Genomic DNA, 17463 nt, shown 5'->3' with positions numbered 1-17463 from the left:
AATTATTATAATATAATCTAATAACCTGTTTCAACATATGATCATATTAATAATTTTTCTTCAATTAATCATAGAGCTATAATCTAGTCAAATCATATGGCCAGAATTAGTCGTCGGTTGTTAATAATACTTCTTTTTTTTTCCGTCAAGAACAAGATTTAAATCCACATGGATGATTAGTAATCAGTTAATTATATTTTAATATAATCTTAAGTCTAAATAAGTCCCATTGTAATACATCATTTAACTTACATATATATTACCATAAAAAATGACTCGGGTCTTCCACCAAACACTAAATTAAGAATTCAAAGAGCCTTATTAAAAAAAATAGATTCTGGCGATAAGAAATCCCTAGAAATAATATTATTTTGTCTTCCAAGAAAGTTCTGATTTCCCCATTTCAAAAAAAAAAAGGTTCAAAGGAGAAGACCAGACTGCAAAGGTGCCACGTAATGGGTCTGAAAATTGGCTGGTGATCTAAAGGTGAGGTGGCAAAAGAAGAGAGGAGTTCATGAGAGAATGTACAAGAGCACTTATATTGGATGAGCTAAAATGTGTTATTCTTTATAATATAGAGAAAAAATAGTTAATTAGCATTCTATTGGATGATGTAAAGTTATATTTTTTTACATAAATGAATAATATTTCTTTATATGTAGTGAAATACTATTCATCAAGCTATAAATATTAAATTATTTTTTTATAAATTTTTGTATATATATATAAGAGTGTGATATTATTATGTTTAATTATTTTATTTCTTAAAATGAATAAAATATTTTTAAAAATATAATATATAAATAATGTAAAGAAGCAGATGTATGGTATAATGTAAAAGTTTTGAGGTAAATTATAAAAATGTATGTTTTTGTGATATATTTTATAATACACTTTTTTTATAATATTTAGCTAAAACTCATAAAAACATCTTCTATCAGCTCTTTTATACATATATTTATAATAGCTATGCACAAACTCTAATTAATCCATTTCTACATTTACATATTCTTTATATAATATTTTAATATTATTATTTTTCTTTATAAGCTTTCTTTTTTTATTTAGTATATATTTATTATTATTTTTTTATTTTTTAATTATTTTATTTTATTTTAAGTAATAAAATATGTTTAAAGATATAATATTTAAATGATGTAGAGAAATATATAGAGAAACTGATGTATAATATAATATAAAATTATACATCATATAAAATTTAAAAGTAAAATAGAAAAAAAATATGTTTTGATAAAATATTTTAAAGAATGGAGTATAACCCTCGTTAATATAAGTTCTGTAACAATTAACATCCACTTCTCTTCTAGTCTGACAATGAAAAAGGCAGATAGAATAGAAGATAGATAGATACATTTCATACATATGCACTGAACTGACAAATTTAAAAATTGCATATTTCGATTTTTTTTTTCTTCTCATTAATTTTGATCCAAAAAGTCTGACACCAGCAAGCAATCCAAGCCTCTGATTTTCAAATACGTGGCTGCCCCTCCAATCTTACGGGTTGGGACCGACCATATTTGCATAACACGACGTTTCAAACGTTTTTTTTTTCTTTTATCGTTTTTCTTGGTCTTGCCGAGAAGTTGTTGATGAGATAATATTTTTGTACTTGTGGAAAGAAAAAGGTGTGAATTTATGATGTGATTGCTATCATTATTTTTCTTTTCTTTTTTTGGTAGGGTGCTGGTACTTGCAGTGCCAGAGTTTCGATTGATATTAAAGATTCTCACTTCACTTCTGCTGGAGACGAGTCTTTGAAATATTGCAATAAAAGGAATTGAATAAACAGATGCTAGTGTGCCAAACAAAGTATAATTCTCTAACAGTGCTAAAAGATAAGGTTTCGTATAACCTGTTGGGCTTTTTTAGCCCAAGGAGGGAGAAAAAAAAAACAAAAAAGCAAACATATCCATTGACATGGAATCAAACACAAGTGAATGAAATGGATTCTGGAATTGGTAAAAATTGTATATTGACAGCTCATAAAAATAGCTATTGCCTGTTCAGGTCGAATCGTGGAAAAGCCATGGTCTGGTCTAGTCTACTTTTCTTAGCACTATCCTGTTAAAAGGCATTGCATAAAAAAATGGGTCCCTAGGGTGTGAACAAAAGTTAGTGATTCCCATTCCTGTCCGACACAAACACTCATCAATGTGTCAACATACTTATATATGGCAAAAACACTTTGATAGTAACTGGTCCTATGTTTAAAATGAACAGTAGCTTTCTGAAAGAACGAATCGTTCACAATTTAATTGAAGCAGGAAAATGCCAAGATGAACCGTGCAAATCATAACATATCCAAATGATGTTGATCGTTACTATACCCTTTAATCTTTCACTTCAATATTTTTTAATATACAGGGAGAATATTTACAAATAAGCAGTACAACTAAAGCTTAATGAAGACAACACTCTAGATCAGGAGCTCCATTGCACTTGCAGGTTGCAACTCGAAATACAAGAGAGCTCACAGCAGTCCTACTGCATATTTGGAAGAACAAAATTTAAGCTGGACAGTACATTATAGACTATCCTTTATGAAAAACAAACTATTACACTGTTACAGAAGAAACCAGTATTTGGTCTGACCAAAAAAAAGACCTACGTGAATGTGTGTATCAGTGTGATGAAGATGCTACCTGCAAACAAATCCAAAGCTTAAGATGCAAATTCTTGAGTGACTAACTTTGAAATTTCTAAACCGTTGACAAGGACCTGATGGTGAGCAACACACCAGAGTAAGAAATGAGCCTGCCACAAGATTATTTGGCACTGATGGGTAACCTGAGCTGAGCGTCAAAATATAATATGATGTTCTGAGTTGCAGTGATAAACCTCAATTCATTTGAGTTGCAGCGTAGCCAAACTACCAAAATGCAAAGAAACTCAAATGATCAATTTCAGTGAGTCTGTACAAGCTGAAAGCAGGATGGCTAAAAATGATACAGTGAACATATTAAAAGGCTTACCATAGTAATTTGAGATTAAGTACAATGTATGAATACAGGAAAGACGGACGCTCGATTTCTTCCAGGTTCTAATATAGTCCTTGTGAGCAAATCCAAAACTGTCTGGCCAGTTGAAATCTGCCTCAAATTTATAGTGAAGCTGACAAAGACTAGATAAGAAGAATTCTTACCATTGGCAAGCTCAATCTGCAGTAATCAAATCATGAATATATCTTTATGGTAACAAAGAGGACATGATTTAATGAAGAGGATAAAACTTCAAATGTCATAGATACTTGTAAGCCTACATATATATTTCGCACAGATGTTAAAAATGAATGGAACAGAAGTTTATTCAACAGTCTAAGAGAAATTTGGGTCGAAAGCAAACCTTTTATTCCAAGCTGCGCCATGAGAGATTTTCTTGTTGACCAAAAAGCTGATTTTATTAGGATTATGAAATGTATTTACAAGAGGCATTGTTCTCTGATTTGTAAAAGCTACAGCGGAATACATGTTTGCTAAGATATAATCACTAAGACATACTAACTTGTACCTTGAACAAAAAGATCTTTACAGTCAAAGTCACCGACTTAATACAGCAGAATAAAAGAAAAAACATCCGAAAGGTTCACTCAAAAATCAACTTGTGCTGGAGCCTAAAAAAGAATCTATATAACCTAACTGTAGACAGGAGAGCCAAATGACTAACATATAACTGGTCATTTCTTGACAACAGCAGTTTTGTTTCGTTTGTCAATCGTATAATGAACAAGTCTATACAGAGAAGCTTCAAACCATCATATTTAAGTCTGAGAGGTCATCCATTGGAATTTCAAGGCCGCCCATAAAGTCATGATCTTGTAATCCATCATCATCAATGTTCAACCATGAACCCAAATCCTGCCCTTGACCATCAAGATCATCAGGGACACCCAGTACATCCATTCCAGGTATTTGCAGGTGAGACAAGTCAATAGACTCAGGGTCATCCAATACACCTAAGCCAAAGTCATTCTTTTCCTTGGCATTATTGCTTCTAGTCATTTCGTTTGACCTTGACATAGAAGGCACTGCTGATTTAGCTTGCTCAGATGCCTTGCCAAGAAGGCCATTTACTGAAACAGATAGCTGGGTCATTTTCTGCTTAGGCTTTGTTTTAGATTTTCTTTCTCCCTTAACATTGGATAAAGGGCGCCCTATTTTGGCATTTCCATTTCTAGATAACACCTCTCTATTCTGCCCTTTTCCATCTCTGTCCCTCTCACTCCTTTTTCCTTTAGCACTGCTTGACAGAGATGTTCCCATGCCTGGAGCTATTGAAGTGCCAATTGTATTGCCAAGATCATCAAGTGACAATTCCCTCTTTTTCACTCTGTTTGACCACATATCTTCTTTCCCTATAGATTGTTCAGATAAGTGATTCCCAGGCACAAGCACATCTGAAGAAATATCGTGGTTATCAACAATCTGACCGAACTGGGACGGGCTCTGCTGTGAACCCATGGAAGCTGCAGAAGAGAAACACACACCCCAAAAACAATTCAAGAACAAAGAGAAAACCCTCCATAATTGACTGGAAATTTCTCACAAAGGACAAAAAATGCACACATTTGTGATAAATGAGCGCATCACATGTACCACAAAGGAGAAAAAATGCACACATTTTTTTAATAATAAAAATACCTGAAATTCTGCCTTCCAAATACCGGATGGAAGCATATCCTTTGCTTGATTCGCCCTCTGTTGCAGAATCAGCTTGTCGCGCATAATTAATGTTAGATCCCGCAAGAAAGATATCCCTAAATAAGGGTTCGTTAAAGCAGCTCTTTCCCGTCTCTTCATACTTATGACATTGTTCCAATGTCTTCTTAATGAATGCTAAAGCAGCTTGCTTGGCCATTTTATTACTCGAACTCTTCCCGCTAGTATTCGGACCACAGCAAGCCTAACACACAAAAATTCTTAAGAATCCAATACCAAATAAGGAATCAAGGATATAGGGAAAAGTATAAAGCCAACCACACTTGAAACAAAACCAATACCTTAAATCATTATAACTTTAACGCATTTACAAAATTCTAGTAGTAACTTAAAATGATTTTACACGTGTCACACTAAATGTTTTATAACTATGTAAATTAGGAATTAAAAATTTATCTTATCAATATCTGTGTTATTAAATTTAATCTCTCCTTTATATAATCTATTAGTCTACTTTATTTCCTAGCTAATTTGTCATTCTACAAATAAGCGTGACATGTTAAGCAGTGAGCACTCTTATGTTGATTTATAAATTCAATTATTTATCAGAACATCTCTCTTGTTTTTTTACTTTCTTTCCTCTATTTGTCTGGCATCATTTACATAAGCTCCTTAGTTTTCCCTCTCATAGTAATTTTCACCTGATTAAGAAAACCATCAATTTTCCTTTGTTGTTTCTTTATAAAAAAATATAAAATTTAAAAAAAAAAAACAAGATCTTTTTAGATTAAAAATTAATAAATCCTTTCAGCAGAACATTACTTAGAAATGGAGCAATTAGAGCTCTTAACTGAAGTTAGTACTTTGGTATAAAGGACTTGAACCAATTCAATGTTTCAAACTAAATTTTCCTACACAGACTCTCTTTCTTTTATGTCCATGGTTTTCCCTTGCATCAAATTTGCTATCATCCTATAGATACATAACTTTCCCTTTCCTAATTCAAATCCTGCATCCAGACCCCTTATTCCCAGATTATGAACAACTTAAGTATTATTTAAATACTACAAGCCTTAAATTGTCAACAGTAAAGTCAGTAAAAATATTTGACACCAAGACCCAAGAGAATACAGTATTGAGACCCTAGTAAGACAAAACAAAGTAGCATTTCGAGAAATACCGTATACTTTTCATAGGCCATTGTGACGAGTTTATCAAGAGCACACTGTTCAAACTCCCTACAAAATAGAAAATAAATAAATTATATAATATAATATAAAATACAACTATTAGTTGATACAATGATATAAGAAATACTTAAATAAGAAAATAAAGGAGAGGTTTATTACTTCTCATGATGATCTTTTGTTACTGAGGCAGACTTCAACAACCTATCCAGCAAGCCTTTCCTTTTGAGGACCTATTGAATCAGCAAACGAAGATAAGATTACAATGTTAAAACTAAAATACATAATCACTTGGCTAAACAAGGAACATAATCATTCTGTAGAATGTTCCATTGCAGCCATAAAAGAACAGAGAATGCATTCAAAATAATGGAATAACATCGGAAAATACCTGTTCATGATACTTCTCCTCAAATTTACTTATCTCCTGACTGATTTCTTCATCCCTTATTTGTGCTATGTGAGGCTAGCAAAAAATCAAACAAAATATATTATAGCAATGGATGATACACAAAAAGAAAAAAAGAAAAAAGGGGGGACATTGAAGCATATAATAAAAACCATCCTCAATAGTCAATCAAAACACATCTGAACACCATTTAAGAAAAAATAAGTAAAAAAGCAACTGAAAAAAGTCTCCCAAGGGTTACAAATGATGCATTATGAAAAAGCTGAACATGAACTACTTCACCAAGGCACCAATCAAATACGTGCAGATGGAAAAATTGACCTACCCCTGATTCTGGGAAAATTCCAATGCTTTGAATCTCCAAGAGAAGTTTCTCATTCATGGGCATAATTCCGTATTGAATTTCTGAGCAGGGCCTGTTAGGCATCAGTTCTTGGTCTGGTAGTAAGCCATTTAATGGATGACTCAAGTTCGAGTTCATTGTCTTGTGTGCTATGTCAGCCATATCAGTTTCCAGCTCATTGTGTTCTGATTGCGCATTTATCCTATAACCATTAAAGGCAGTCTTCCCAGCAAACTGAAAGTTAAGTAATGATTGGTGATCAAAACTATTTGATCCTAACTCTCCATCCAGATCAAGTTCAGGTTGATATGCATCATCTTTCAGATCTTCATTTCCACTGCTATAATCCTCCTCTGAAATCAGCGCTGCTATGAGTCTTTGACAAAGGGGAATTTCATTATGATCTCCTGTTCCTGATTCTAATTGTTCTAAAAGGAATTCATCATTCCTTGATTCAGATTCGATTAACCCAAATCCATTAGGCAAATTATTGCAAGCATCTACACTTGAAGGAGCTTGGGCAGCTGTCTGTGCAGTTGATTCAATGTTTCCCTGATAGTTATAAAATAAAAAATTTAACAAAGAACAGGGGCTTTCCTATCCTTAAAATTTATACATAATTTTAACAATATTTTAATATATTCAACAAAAGATATTAATAGACAAACATTCAAATTGAATTGGCTAAGCATGCCTTTTGACTAGACAATGAGTTTTGTTGATTGGAGGAAATTCCTCCTCTAATTTGTACTCTTTTCCACTACAATCTGAATAGTAATAAAGTCTATTCCCAACAAAGAAAAAGAAAAAATGGTAGTAATAAGATAAAATAAAAAACTCGGAGATTTGAATTACTAATGCTAATGACTTGTAAATAATTAGTTTAGTATGAATCCAGTTCATTCTATGCTGTCATCACCTGTTGCTTCAAGTAAGTAATGTCTGCATCAGAAATAAAACCAAAAAAAGGCTCCATCTGCTTCCAAAATGGGCTGGAACAGGCACGGCCTGCATCAATAATTCAATTCACAGTTTAATTAATGCAATTATAAAGGTAACTGAATATACAGATTTGTGAGAGAAGTACCAGGATTAACAGCAGCATTTGCAGCAGCCAAAAGTTCTTCATGCCCATCGTCTGACCCAACTAATAAACAGAAGAAAAAAAAAAGTGAATGTAAGAAAGAAGGAAACATAAAACCAAAATAATATTATAACAATAAATAAAATAAAAAATAAAAGTGCATATGTCTTCAAAGATTTAAGTGTAACTACCAAGAAAATCTGCAGCTACATTAAGTGTATTTTTTTGGCGTGTATAGGTTTTGCGTTCAGAAGGTTTTCTAGTTGGTGGACGACCCGCCTTACTGAGATAAAAAAAATGACAAGAATATGAGATTCCACTCCAAGTAAAAGAAAAAAAAAACATAACAACAGAAAACTAGGGAGAAGAATCATTCATTAGATAGCCAAACAATATGCAAGTACAGAAAGCTGAACCTTTCAGTTTTATCAAAACCAAGTCTGGCACTTCTAAGCTGTTTTGCCGTTCCCACATTGCCTATCTTCTCTACTGTCATTGGCATAAGAGACCTCGTCGAAGCGAATCCTCGCCCAGTCCTCCCCTGCCTCCGAACACCATCCCCAAGGTCTTCCCCAGTTACTAGTCTATTCTTTCTTGATGACAAGACCAGCGGGGACACTTTTTGAATATTCTGTGCAGCTTTCTCATCTACATCATCAGACTTTTTTCCTTTGTCCCTAGACTTCATTTCAGCAGGTCCTGACTCCTCACTTTCAGATAAGGCAGCTGAAGACAATGGATCACCTTTTAACTTAACTTGCTGAGGCGAATTGCCTGGCATGCGTTTTGCATATCCCAAACTAATGTCATTACTAACATCAGATGGGCTATCCATGGTAGGAGTTTCATCATTACTTGAAACAATAGGAACAAAATTTGATCGTCTTGCAGTACGGGAGATCTTTTGTGGTCTTTGGCCTGCCCAATGGACAGGTGGGGAGGAAGATCTTGTGGATGCCATCCGTTTTCGATTAGCTCCAACACCAGAAGGGGGCTTGTTTGTACAATGAGAAATCTCCCAGTCATTGGAAGCAGTTGCTCTATGAACAACTGGAGATAACTTAGGCACAACTCCCGTACTTGATCGTGGAGCTCGGACAGATGCATTTACTTTTGCATTTGAAATAGGACTAGCTGAATTTAATTCATCACGAGTATTTGCCCTGAGTATTTTCAACAAAAAGGAGAAAGTAAACTAATAGAACATTAAAAAAAATTATCTAGATCGACAAAGCCAGATAGGGCTCTACATAAATAAAATTAAGAAGTTCAAATAGAAATATAGATTACAAAAAAATATAAATATCAAAGAACGATGGTCTCAAGTAATATAATTGAGAAAATTTCATTCTGGAAAAAAAGTGCAGTGTTCTTGAACTTACTTATTAACAGCTCTAACGTTCACCCTTTCCTTATCTGAACCAATAGGACGATCTCTCTTATCATTGATAAGGGAACTGTTATCCGGATCTGTCCTAGGGAGGGATGAACGGCTTCCCAAGCCAGTCTGTTGTGACATTACATCTGATTTTCCAACTCCAACAACACCACCGGTTAATCCTGGCCTATAGAAAAGTAAGCATTAAAACTACCCTTTAGATGATATGCAACAAGAAAAAAAAAGTTCATGTATTTGATGGGAAACCCAGTGCCTTCATTACCATGACATACTATAGAGATCTTCTCATTCTTTCCAAATCCAATCATGAGCTATCAAATATGGCAATAAAATAACCAATGGCCACCATAGATACCTTAGCTTTATGAGTATCTCTAGGACAAGCACTTTTCATAAGATAGAAAATAGATCATTTGTATATTTGCTACATAAACTCATCATTTATATTAAAAACTAGCAAATATGCCTAATTACTTACTGACAAGTATCAACACCGCATCTAAAGTAGAGAGGACCTTACAAAATAAGACACTCATAAATGTATGGAGTATTTAGGCATAAAGTAGGCATTTCAATGTCATGCAGCTAGATATTTTCTTTGCTTGACCTCAAAACATTTGTATAGGGATAGGATAATACAGACTACATCCATAGATACATAAAAAAAAACATTCATATGCAAAGATTTCATTGTCGACTATAATCACTTAAAGACTCCTTTTTCCAATCATTTAAGATTGGACCAACCACATCAAGTATCATACTTTTATTGATTTCCCAAAAAAAAAAGAGCAAAAATAGAAAGAGGAGAAGCAATTAGGCAAACACATTAGAGCACCCCTACTCAATGGAGGGAGATCCAATTATGCTTTGGATCCATTTCATTGGATACATAATGGTAATACAAAAAAGGTCGTACCTAAATCCATGCGAGTCATTATTTAACCTTGATCGTGCATCAGTAATTGGTCTTTGCTGCATTCCTTGTTTGGTCTCCCGATAGCCATCAATTGATTTAGTTGATACAATACTTGGAGAAACATCTGGTTTTATCCCAGAACGCTTCTTCTTCATTTTTGATTTTTCCCAGCCATCAACTCCAATAGATAAAGTTCTATCCTCACCCTGTACTGCACCACTATTTGCAAGCCTCAGCATTTCTCTATCCCTATCTACAACCCCAGATGGCCTGAGTAGTGTGTTACTCCGCCCATCCATCTACAATTGTCACAATCCATGTCAGTCTTCTTATAGAGGAGAGATAATAAGTGATATACATGACGACCACCTAACAGACACTACTGACTTGTGAGAAAACATTATCTCAAATCCCGAATCAACAATAACAAGAGTTCATTAGCAAAATAACACCATCTTCTACACTCAACTGGAATAACTAGGGATAGGGACAATTAAAAGTAATAATTAAATTACAAGGCTTCTATGGGGAAAGTGTATGTGTAACAAATTAAACCAATTACCAATAGTTGAAATGGATTTATGTAATTATCAAGCGGCTTTGACAAACCCAAGCCACAATAATATCCAAAAAAAGTAATGATAATAAAGTAGAAAGGTTTTCCATCAAGTAAAAAAAGGATGTGAAAAATTAGTGCCTTAAAAACATTAGGGGAAAACGAGGTTCATCATATTAAAGGAAAAAAATTGCAAAGGAAGCACAAGTTAAGAAGTTAAAAGGTGCATACCTTAGCATCCGCAAAAGAAGTCCGAGTGCGTTTGTTTGGGAGAGCAGTTTTTGTCCTTTCTTCTGACTTCTGCTGCTCTAATTCAAAACTACCTGGAATGGAGTGACTTTGAATTCCTATCTTACCCATGCTTGGCCCTAAACCTGACCGGTCATTCGACAACACTGCACCAGACCGATCACTAGGAAAACCTTCTGATCGGGATCTCTTTTTAGATGGTACATTTGGGAAAAATTTATTGAATACTGATAAAGCTTCGTTGAAAATTTTCACTCGTTCCCTGTTATTGCATAATGTCATGAACTATTTACAACTCCAAACTAAATGAAAAACATACAGAAAACTACCTGGCCTTGACACTGCTTTCGCGCAGACCAGACTTGACTCGTTTGATTTCCTCTGGTGATGGAGATGGAAGCATCTTTCCTTTTGTAGAGACAGAAGGAGATTCATCTGGTGAAATTCCAAGAGCAACATTTACATGTCGTTTAAAGTCTGCTTGAATGAGAGATTTATGCTCTGCAGCCACGACCTTTGGATTAAATCTTATGCAATGAAAGAAATTCAGCAAATCTCCATGTCCTACTGAGGAGGTGCTTCTTGACATGTTCGGAAGAGAAGACAAAATTGGATTATCTACGCTGTCACGAAAGCTACCCGATCTGTCCAATGGAGGAGCTATGTGGGATCCGCGCTGCCCGCTGATATATAAAGGTCTGTCTGGGCTACCAGAGATGTCAAACTTACCAGATGTTGCCATTGCACTAGTTCCCGCACATACTTTGCATCACTAACCCGGAAAATACAGGGGTGCATGACAAAGTTGGGAAACTAAAGCACATATAGCCAAAAGTTTTTAAGAACGCTGACTGGGTAGTGTATCTGAAATGTAAATAGAAAGGTTATTGAAAAAAGAAAACCTATGATCTACTTGAATGAGATGGGTAAGAACTTCAGATGTGGAGATTTCTGATTATCAAGTCCAGAAATTATTGGAAACAAAATAAATTATCCTTCGCCTCCCCCTCCCCCCCTCCGGCAAAAAATACATATATGTAATAATTATAAGAAACAGAAAAAAAGAAGAATAAAAATTACTTCCTAATATGCTTGTCCAAAACAATTTTCACCACAGTAAATTCAACAAAAAACCAAAGCCTTGAAACACTTAAGCCAACTGCAGGAACACTTTATTGCCTTTCAAGCCTAGTCAGTGTTAAATCTCCGTCTAGTAGCACCTAACTGAGAAGTATTATTATCTGGCCCTTTACTTTCACTTGATTATTCAACTAGTACACCTCCAGCATATAAACATTTGTACAAATGAAACTTGTCAACTTAAAACTGATCCATATTAAACAGTCTCATTAATCAAAATAACATCTAAAAAGTAGTTGATAGGTTCGATGGAAACTGTAGAATACAACAATCACATAACAAGTGCCAAAATGAAATTCACATACAAAAAAAAATGCAATGTGCATAATAAGAGAAAATGAGCGGAATGCAATATATAACGTCAAAGCACAACTCTTGTATTCCAATTCCAGCTTTCCCTTAATATTATTTCTACTATGTATTCAATTAAACGCAAAATTAAGTATAAATAAGGGACTTACATAGCACATTCCCAGAAAGCTATTTACATAGCAAAAGAGACTGTTTAAATACGAGAGCGCATATCACGTACACTACACCCTCCAAATCCAAATGGATAATCTTAATTTGATTAAAAAAATAATAATTAGAAAAAAACCTGCACAAATTGAACAAAAAAGTCAGTATCAAACAGTTTAAAATATTAATCAGTTCCTCCCCAAAGGTTAAACTCAGCTCATTAATTAAAAATTTAAATAAAGTAACTAAGTTCAATTAATGTATTTAAAAAAAACAATTGTAAGAAATTATTGAATATTACTTAAATAAGATAATGATTGGAACTAAAGAGTAATCAGAGCTTTCGGAGACAATGTCTAAATTCCAGTAGCTAGTAATGAGATCACATTCGCATACAATCTAAATCGTTTTCTATTGAATACACAAATATGTAAGCTCAAACACTTTGAACTAATCTCAATGTCAAAACAAAATCACAAACGAAAAAAACAAAAATCTTACACTAGGACAACCGCGTTGAAGCTCTATATAAAAACAAGGAATTAGATTTTTGTTCTTTAGCAATAATAAGCTGACTTCGGGTTGTTTGGTTGCCGAGAAAATAATCAGAATAATAGGTCAGGTCAGCAATTGAATCTCACGTGATTTTTTTTTTTTTTTGAATTAAAAAAAAAAAGAGAAAATGAAAGAACGCACCTTTGAAATTAAGGAAAGGGGAAATAACAAGGGGGGTTTGTAATTTTCTTGGATCCCAAACAAAGAGGAAGAAAGAGAGAGCGATCGGGGGAAGTGGGTCGTGGAAGATTGGTGTGTTTGGACGTTTTTAGGGTCGCCGAAGAGATCAGAGTCCCTGTTAGAGTTGGGGCAGTTTCCGGGCTTTGCTTGGGACAATATTGGAATTTGGAAAGTGCGATTTTGTCTCATGCGACACCGTTTTGCTTATGAAAACTCTCTTAATGTCCCAACCCAGACTTCGTGTTTTCAAAGAACCGACACCGTTTAGCGCGAAACATAAGATAGGGGGTTATGTGGGCGCTCCTTTTCTTTTTTCTTCTTTTGTTTTGGGGGCGTAGGAGGACACTTATTCGCGATACACTATGAAAATCATAATTGGAAATAGTGATGAAGGATATAAATAAGGAAATTATCCACTTTTTTTTTTAGCAAATTAATTCTTTCTTTTTTTTATTTCATAATCAGTTTATAAGTTAATCCTAAAATACTACAAAAAATAGTATTTTATATTCAACAAAATGTATAAAAATATTCTTTTGAGAATTTACTTTCAACATTACCAAAACATTCCATATTTTAATTATATAATATATCTAATATTTAAAAAATATATATTAATTTTTTTAAATTTAAATTCAAATTTGAAAATAAAAAACATATGCAAATAATTTTAATTAATTAAAAACTTAACATTTAAAAAAATATATTTATTTTTCTTCTTTAGATTTTAATTAATTGAAATGATAATAAATTTTTTAATTTTATAAACAATTTTTTAGAAATTTAACTATATTTTAGTATTTCATCATTTGACTATTTTTTATAAATCATATAAAATTTAATTGTTTTAATATATTAAATGTATTATATAATTAAAATAGGGATATTATAATAATATTGAAAATAAATTGTGTGTTTTTAGCACGTCCAAAACTAGTTCTTTAAGCCGGAAGGTTCAATTAAATGAAGTACTCGAGTTACTCTCATCGAGCAGCATCTTAAATCAAAAATGAAGAAAGTGAATTAATTTAGAGATTTTTTTGTTGGGAATAAATCAGTTATTCAAAGTTGATTAATCAACTCAACATATTAATAAATTAAAACAAGGTTGTCACATCGAGACAGCTCCCTAATCTAATAGGAACATTAATCAAATTGTTCCTGGACCATTTAGCAATAGAGTTGATTGAGCATTATTGTAAGCTATGGGCGTAGAAACAACCTTACACAAATTAAAAGACTTGACACTTCTTAAAGCTTCAAAAGGTAAATGGTTCATAGACCCGTTAGGGAAAGCAACTTCTTCTTTTAAAAAATCTACCAGAGTCTTGTAGTCACTCGCTATTTGCATCTGCTTCTAACCTCTATCTTTAGCCACCTGAGTTGTATGAAAGATCGCCTGAGTTTTCATTGCTAAGAAACTTGTTGCTTGAAAGGAAAATCCATAAATGATAGGTTTAGCAAAAGAGGGAGTTTCGAGCAAAATGATACATGAACCAACATTGGAGTTGCTAAAAGACGTAGGCATCAATTAATGTTTATGTCCACTCTTGATAGCAACGGTTTTTGCTTCACAACATGGGAATTACTCGAAATATTCCCAACTTAGGAGCCAAAATAGCCAAAATATTCCCAACTTATTTAAATTTGAAAATTGATTATAACGATAACAAAATAGAAAATATTCGAATTCAAATGTAGCAAAGAGGTTCTTACAATTTATAAATAGGAGAGCTTGTATGTAAATCGTAGAACACTTTCATATGCAAAAATACTCCTAAACTTTGTATTAAAGAGATAAATCGATAAAAACACTCTAGTAAGCATTGGTCAATTTTTCACACATTGATTTCCCATAAATTAAACAATGTGATGATCTAAATCTTGTCTTTAACTTTTATATATTCTTAAAATTATTGTAAATAAAAATTACTTCCCAGAAAATGTTCCTTATTTAGTAGTAGGGGAAGTGCACTGATTAGATAAGATTTTATAACATGATGTTCTCAAACTAATTTTTTTAAGGAGTGTTTGGAAAATAATTTATGTTAATAAATTCTTTGCAATATAACTTAGTTGATATATATATATATTTTTTTGTAAAATAGTCTCGTGGAAGCTTTTTATATAAAATTTTTTTTTTATAAAATACTCAATTTTGCTAAAAAATTACATTTTTACGATCAATTTTTTTTTCTTTTCAATTTTACGATTTAAATTTTTTTTTTTATAATTTTACAGTTTTATATTTTTTTTTCAAGTTGTTTTTAGGTTTTTTTTTTATGTTTTGTTGTTCTAATATTATATTGTTTTTTTTAAGTTTATTTTGAGTTGGTGATGTGAATTGTTTTTGCTAAGATTGTATTTTTGTAATTATAAAATTTTGAAAATCATATTTTTTTAAATTTGAGTACATATTTTAAAAAAAAAAAATTGGAAAAGTAAAGAAGTAAAAAAAAAAAAAAGTAGGTATTTAAGAAAAGACCCGTTTTATATATTGAGTGTATCGAGATTTGTATTTTACAAAGAATTTTAAAGCATGTTATATTTTGTCAAATTCATACTCTGAAATGTCTATTTTCACATTTTATTATTTTATAACTAAATGATCACTTAAAAATTTGACACAAAACTCCCATTTAAAATTATTCTGTAAGTAGTTATGATATCACGTAAAATTATTCATTTATATCACCTTTACTTAAGGTGGATGTGAAAATTTGATGGGATGAGGTGAAAAAGAATAGGAATGTTTCACTCCAATTATCTAAATAATGTCATTGAGGGTAATGGTTTTAATTTTTTTATAGAAAATTTTGCCTTTTGAAAATATATTTCACAAAATAATTACTTTATATTTTTGTTTAATCAAAATGGCTAATTTAGTTAATTTAAGCATTCTGATTACATTTTTCCGATGATGTAAATAACATAAAATAATTTTGACTTCCTTTTCAAATAATTTTAGTAAACAATATTCGCGGCAAAAGTACTTAAATTACTATATTTATAGTAGTTAAGTACTCAAATTATTTTTTTGCTGACGAAAGTACCTTCCGTCCATATTTTGTTGCATTTATTTATTTTGTCGTTAAGTTCACCAAGTGATGTCAAATTTGCTTATAACCTAAGTACTTTTGCCGCAAATATCTCATAACTTGAGTACTTTTGTCGCATATATCTATTAAATTATATATTTTCACCACAAATATTCATTTAATTTGATACTTTCAACAACATGTCACAAACATACTTAACGGTTGGATCTGACGGCTACGACAAAACATAAACGGAAGATACTTTTGCCGATAAAAAAATAAATTTGGTACTTAAGTACTACAAACATAATAATTTAGATACTTTTGACGCAAATATCCCTAATACAAATAATAATTATGATTCTTTCATATTTTATTCACATTCATATCTCTATTGTTTTATTCTGAATTCGCTAATACTTTAGTGAAGGTGACATTAAAATAAAATTATATTATAGTTATGTAAACACATTTTTAAAACTATAGTACTATAATCTATAAATATATTACTTGTTTTTAAATTTAAATTTCACCATAGTTAAAAATTACGGTACAAACTCACAATAAAATTAATTAAATAATAATTTAGTCATCTTATTAAGTATCAATTTTATACATTATGTCACAAATTAAAAAATGTATACTTCAATATTAATAGTAAATGGTAGTTGTAGTTTATTTACATATGAATCTTTTTATAGTTTAACCATTAGTTTAGTATATCTTGTCATATTATTAGCTATAAAATATAACTTAGGATAGTACTTGTAACGCCCCACGTCACTATGGCTGCTTCCTGGAAGGACGACTGACCCTAAAAACCAACACGAGTCTTTCCAGCGTACTTTGTCACTCGCACGCTTCCTTTGAAAACTTCCTAGGAGGTCACCCATCATTAGATTACTCCAGGTCAAACATGCTTAACTTTGGAGTTATCAAGTGATGGGCTACTGAAAAAAAGATGCATCTTGTTGATATAGGTAGTACCTATCAATCCATTTAAGCCATCTTCACTGTGTAGTCCCATACCTACACAGTCTTAGAATCATCACACTTTACCTTCCCCAGATGGTGTGGGATTGCACAACTTTTTACCTGGTCTTTCCCTCTGCAGATCACGGGATTCTGACTGTCACAATCACCCACCCTTAAGGGTCCAACGTCCCCGTCTTCCGGCTGGGTCAAGGCTCTGATACCATTTGTAACGCCCACGTCACTATAGCTGCTTCCTGGAACGACGACTGGCCCTACAAACCAACACGAGTC

The 17463-nt window shown here is 32.5% G+C and overlaps 1 protein-coding gene across 5 annotated transcripts; it reads right to left on the bottom strand.

Annotated features, from left to right (window-relative positions):
* Positions 1-2322: 2322 nt before the first annotated feature.
* LOC133797254 (uncharacterized) lies at positions 2323-13459 on the bottom strand. Of its 5 annotated transcripts, none has more exons than XM_062235099.1 (19): positions 13121-13459; positions 12427-12563; positions 11155-11689; positions 10808-11087; positions 10021-10319; positions 9085-9267; positions 8119-8865; positions 7894-7985; positions 7706-7765; positions 7538-7626; positions 6601-7170; positions 6258-6332; positions 6029-6099; positions 5860-5917; positions 4662-4923; positions 3367-4486; positions 2997-3182; positions 2667-2893; positions 2323-2508 (listed from the first exon to the last, which is right to left on the bottom strand). In XM_062235099.1, the coding sequence occupies exons 3-16, from the start codon at positions 11565-11567 to the stop codon at positions 3768-3770; spliced, it is 3918 nt and encodes a 1305-aa protein (XP_062091083.1). In that variant the 5' UTR covers positions 11568-11689; positions 12427-12563; positions 13121-13459; the 3' UTR covers positions 2323-2508; positions 2667-2893; positions 2997-3182; positions 3367-3767. The 5 variants fall into 5 exon arrangements, with proteins under 5 accessions (XP_062091083.1, XP_062091084.1, XP_062091082.1 ...); XM_062235100.1 differs by having other exon boundaries at positions 2323-2666; positions 2743-2893; XM_062235098.1 differs by having other exon boundaries at positions 2323-2666; positions 2762-2893.
* Between the last annotated feature and the right edge of the window lie 4004 nt (positions 13460-17463).

Source organism: Humulus lupulus, chromosome 8 (genome assembly GCF_963169125.1).
Source record: "Humulus lupulus chromosome 8, drHumLupu1.1, whole genome shotgun sequence".
Taxonomy (NCBI): Eukaryota; Viridiplantae; Streptophyta; class Magnoliopsida; order Rosales; family Cannabaceae; genus Humulus; species Humulus lupulus.
Note: the sequence above shows the minus strand (reverse complement) of the source record. Positions and strands in the feature narration are given on the sequence as shown.

Coding starts and splice junctions, on each gene's coding strand:
- LOC133797254 (XM_062235096.1), bottom strand. CDS start 11,567: ATGGCAACATCTGGTAAGTTTGACATCTCTGGTAGCCCAGACAGACCT. Junction 9,268..10,020: donor AATGACTCGCATGGATTTAG/GTACGACCTTTT, acceptor ACTTTTCTATAG/GCCAGGATTAACCGGTGGTG. Junction 6,333..6,600: donor GAATTTTCCCAGAATCAGGG/GTAGGTCAATTT, acceptor ATTTTTTGCTAG/CCTCACATAGCACAAATAAG.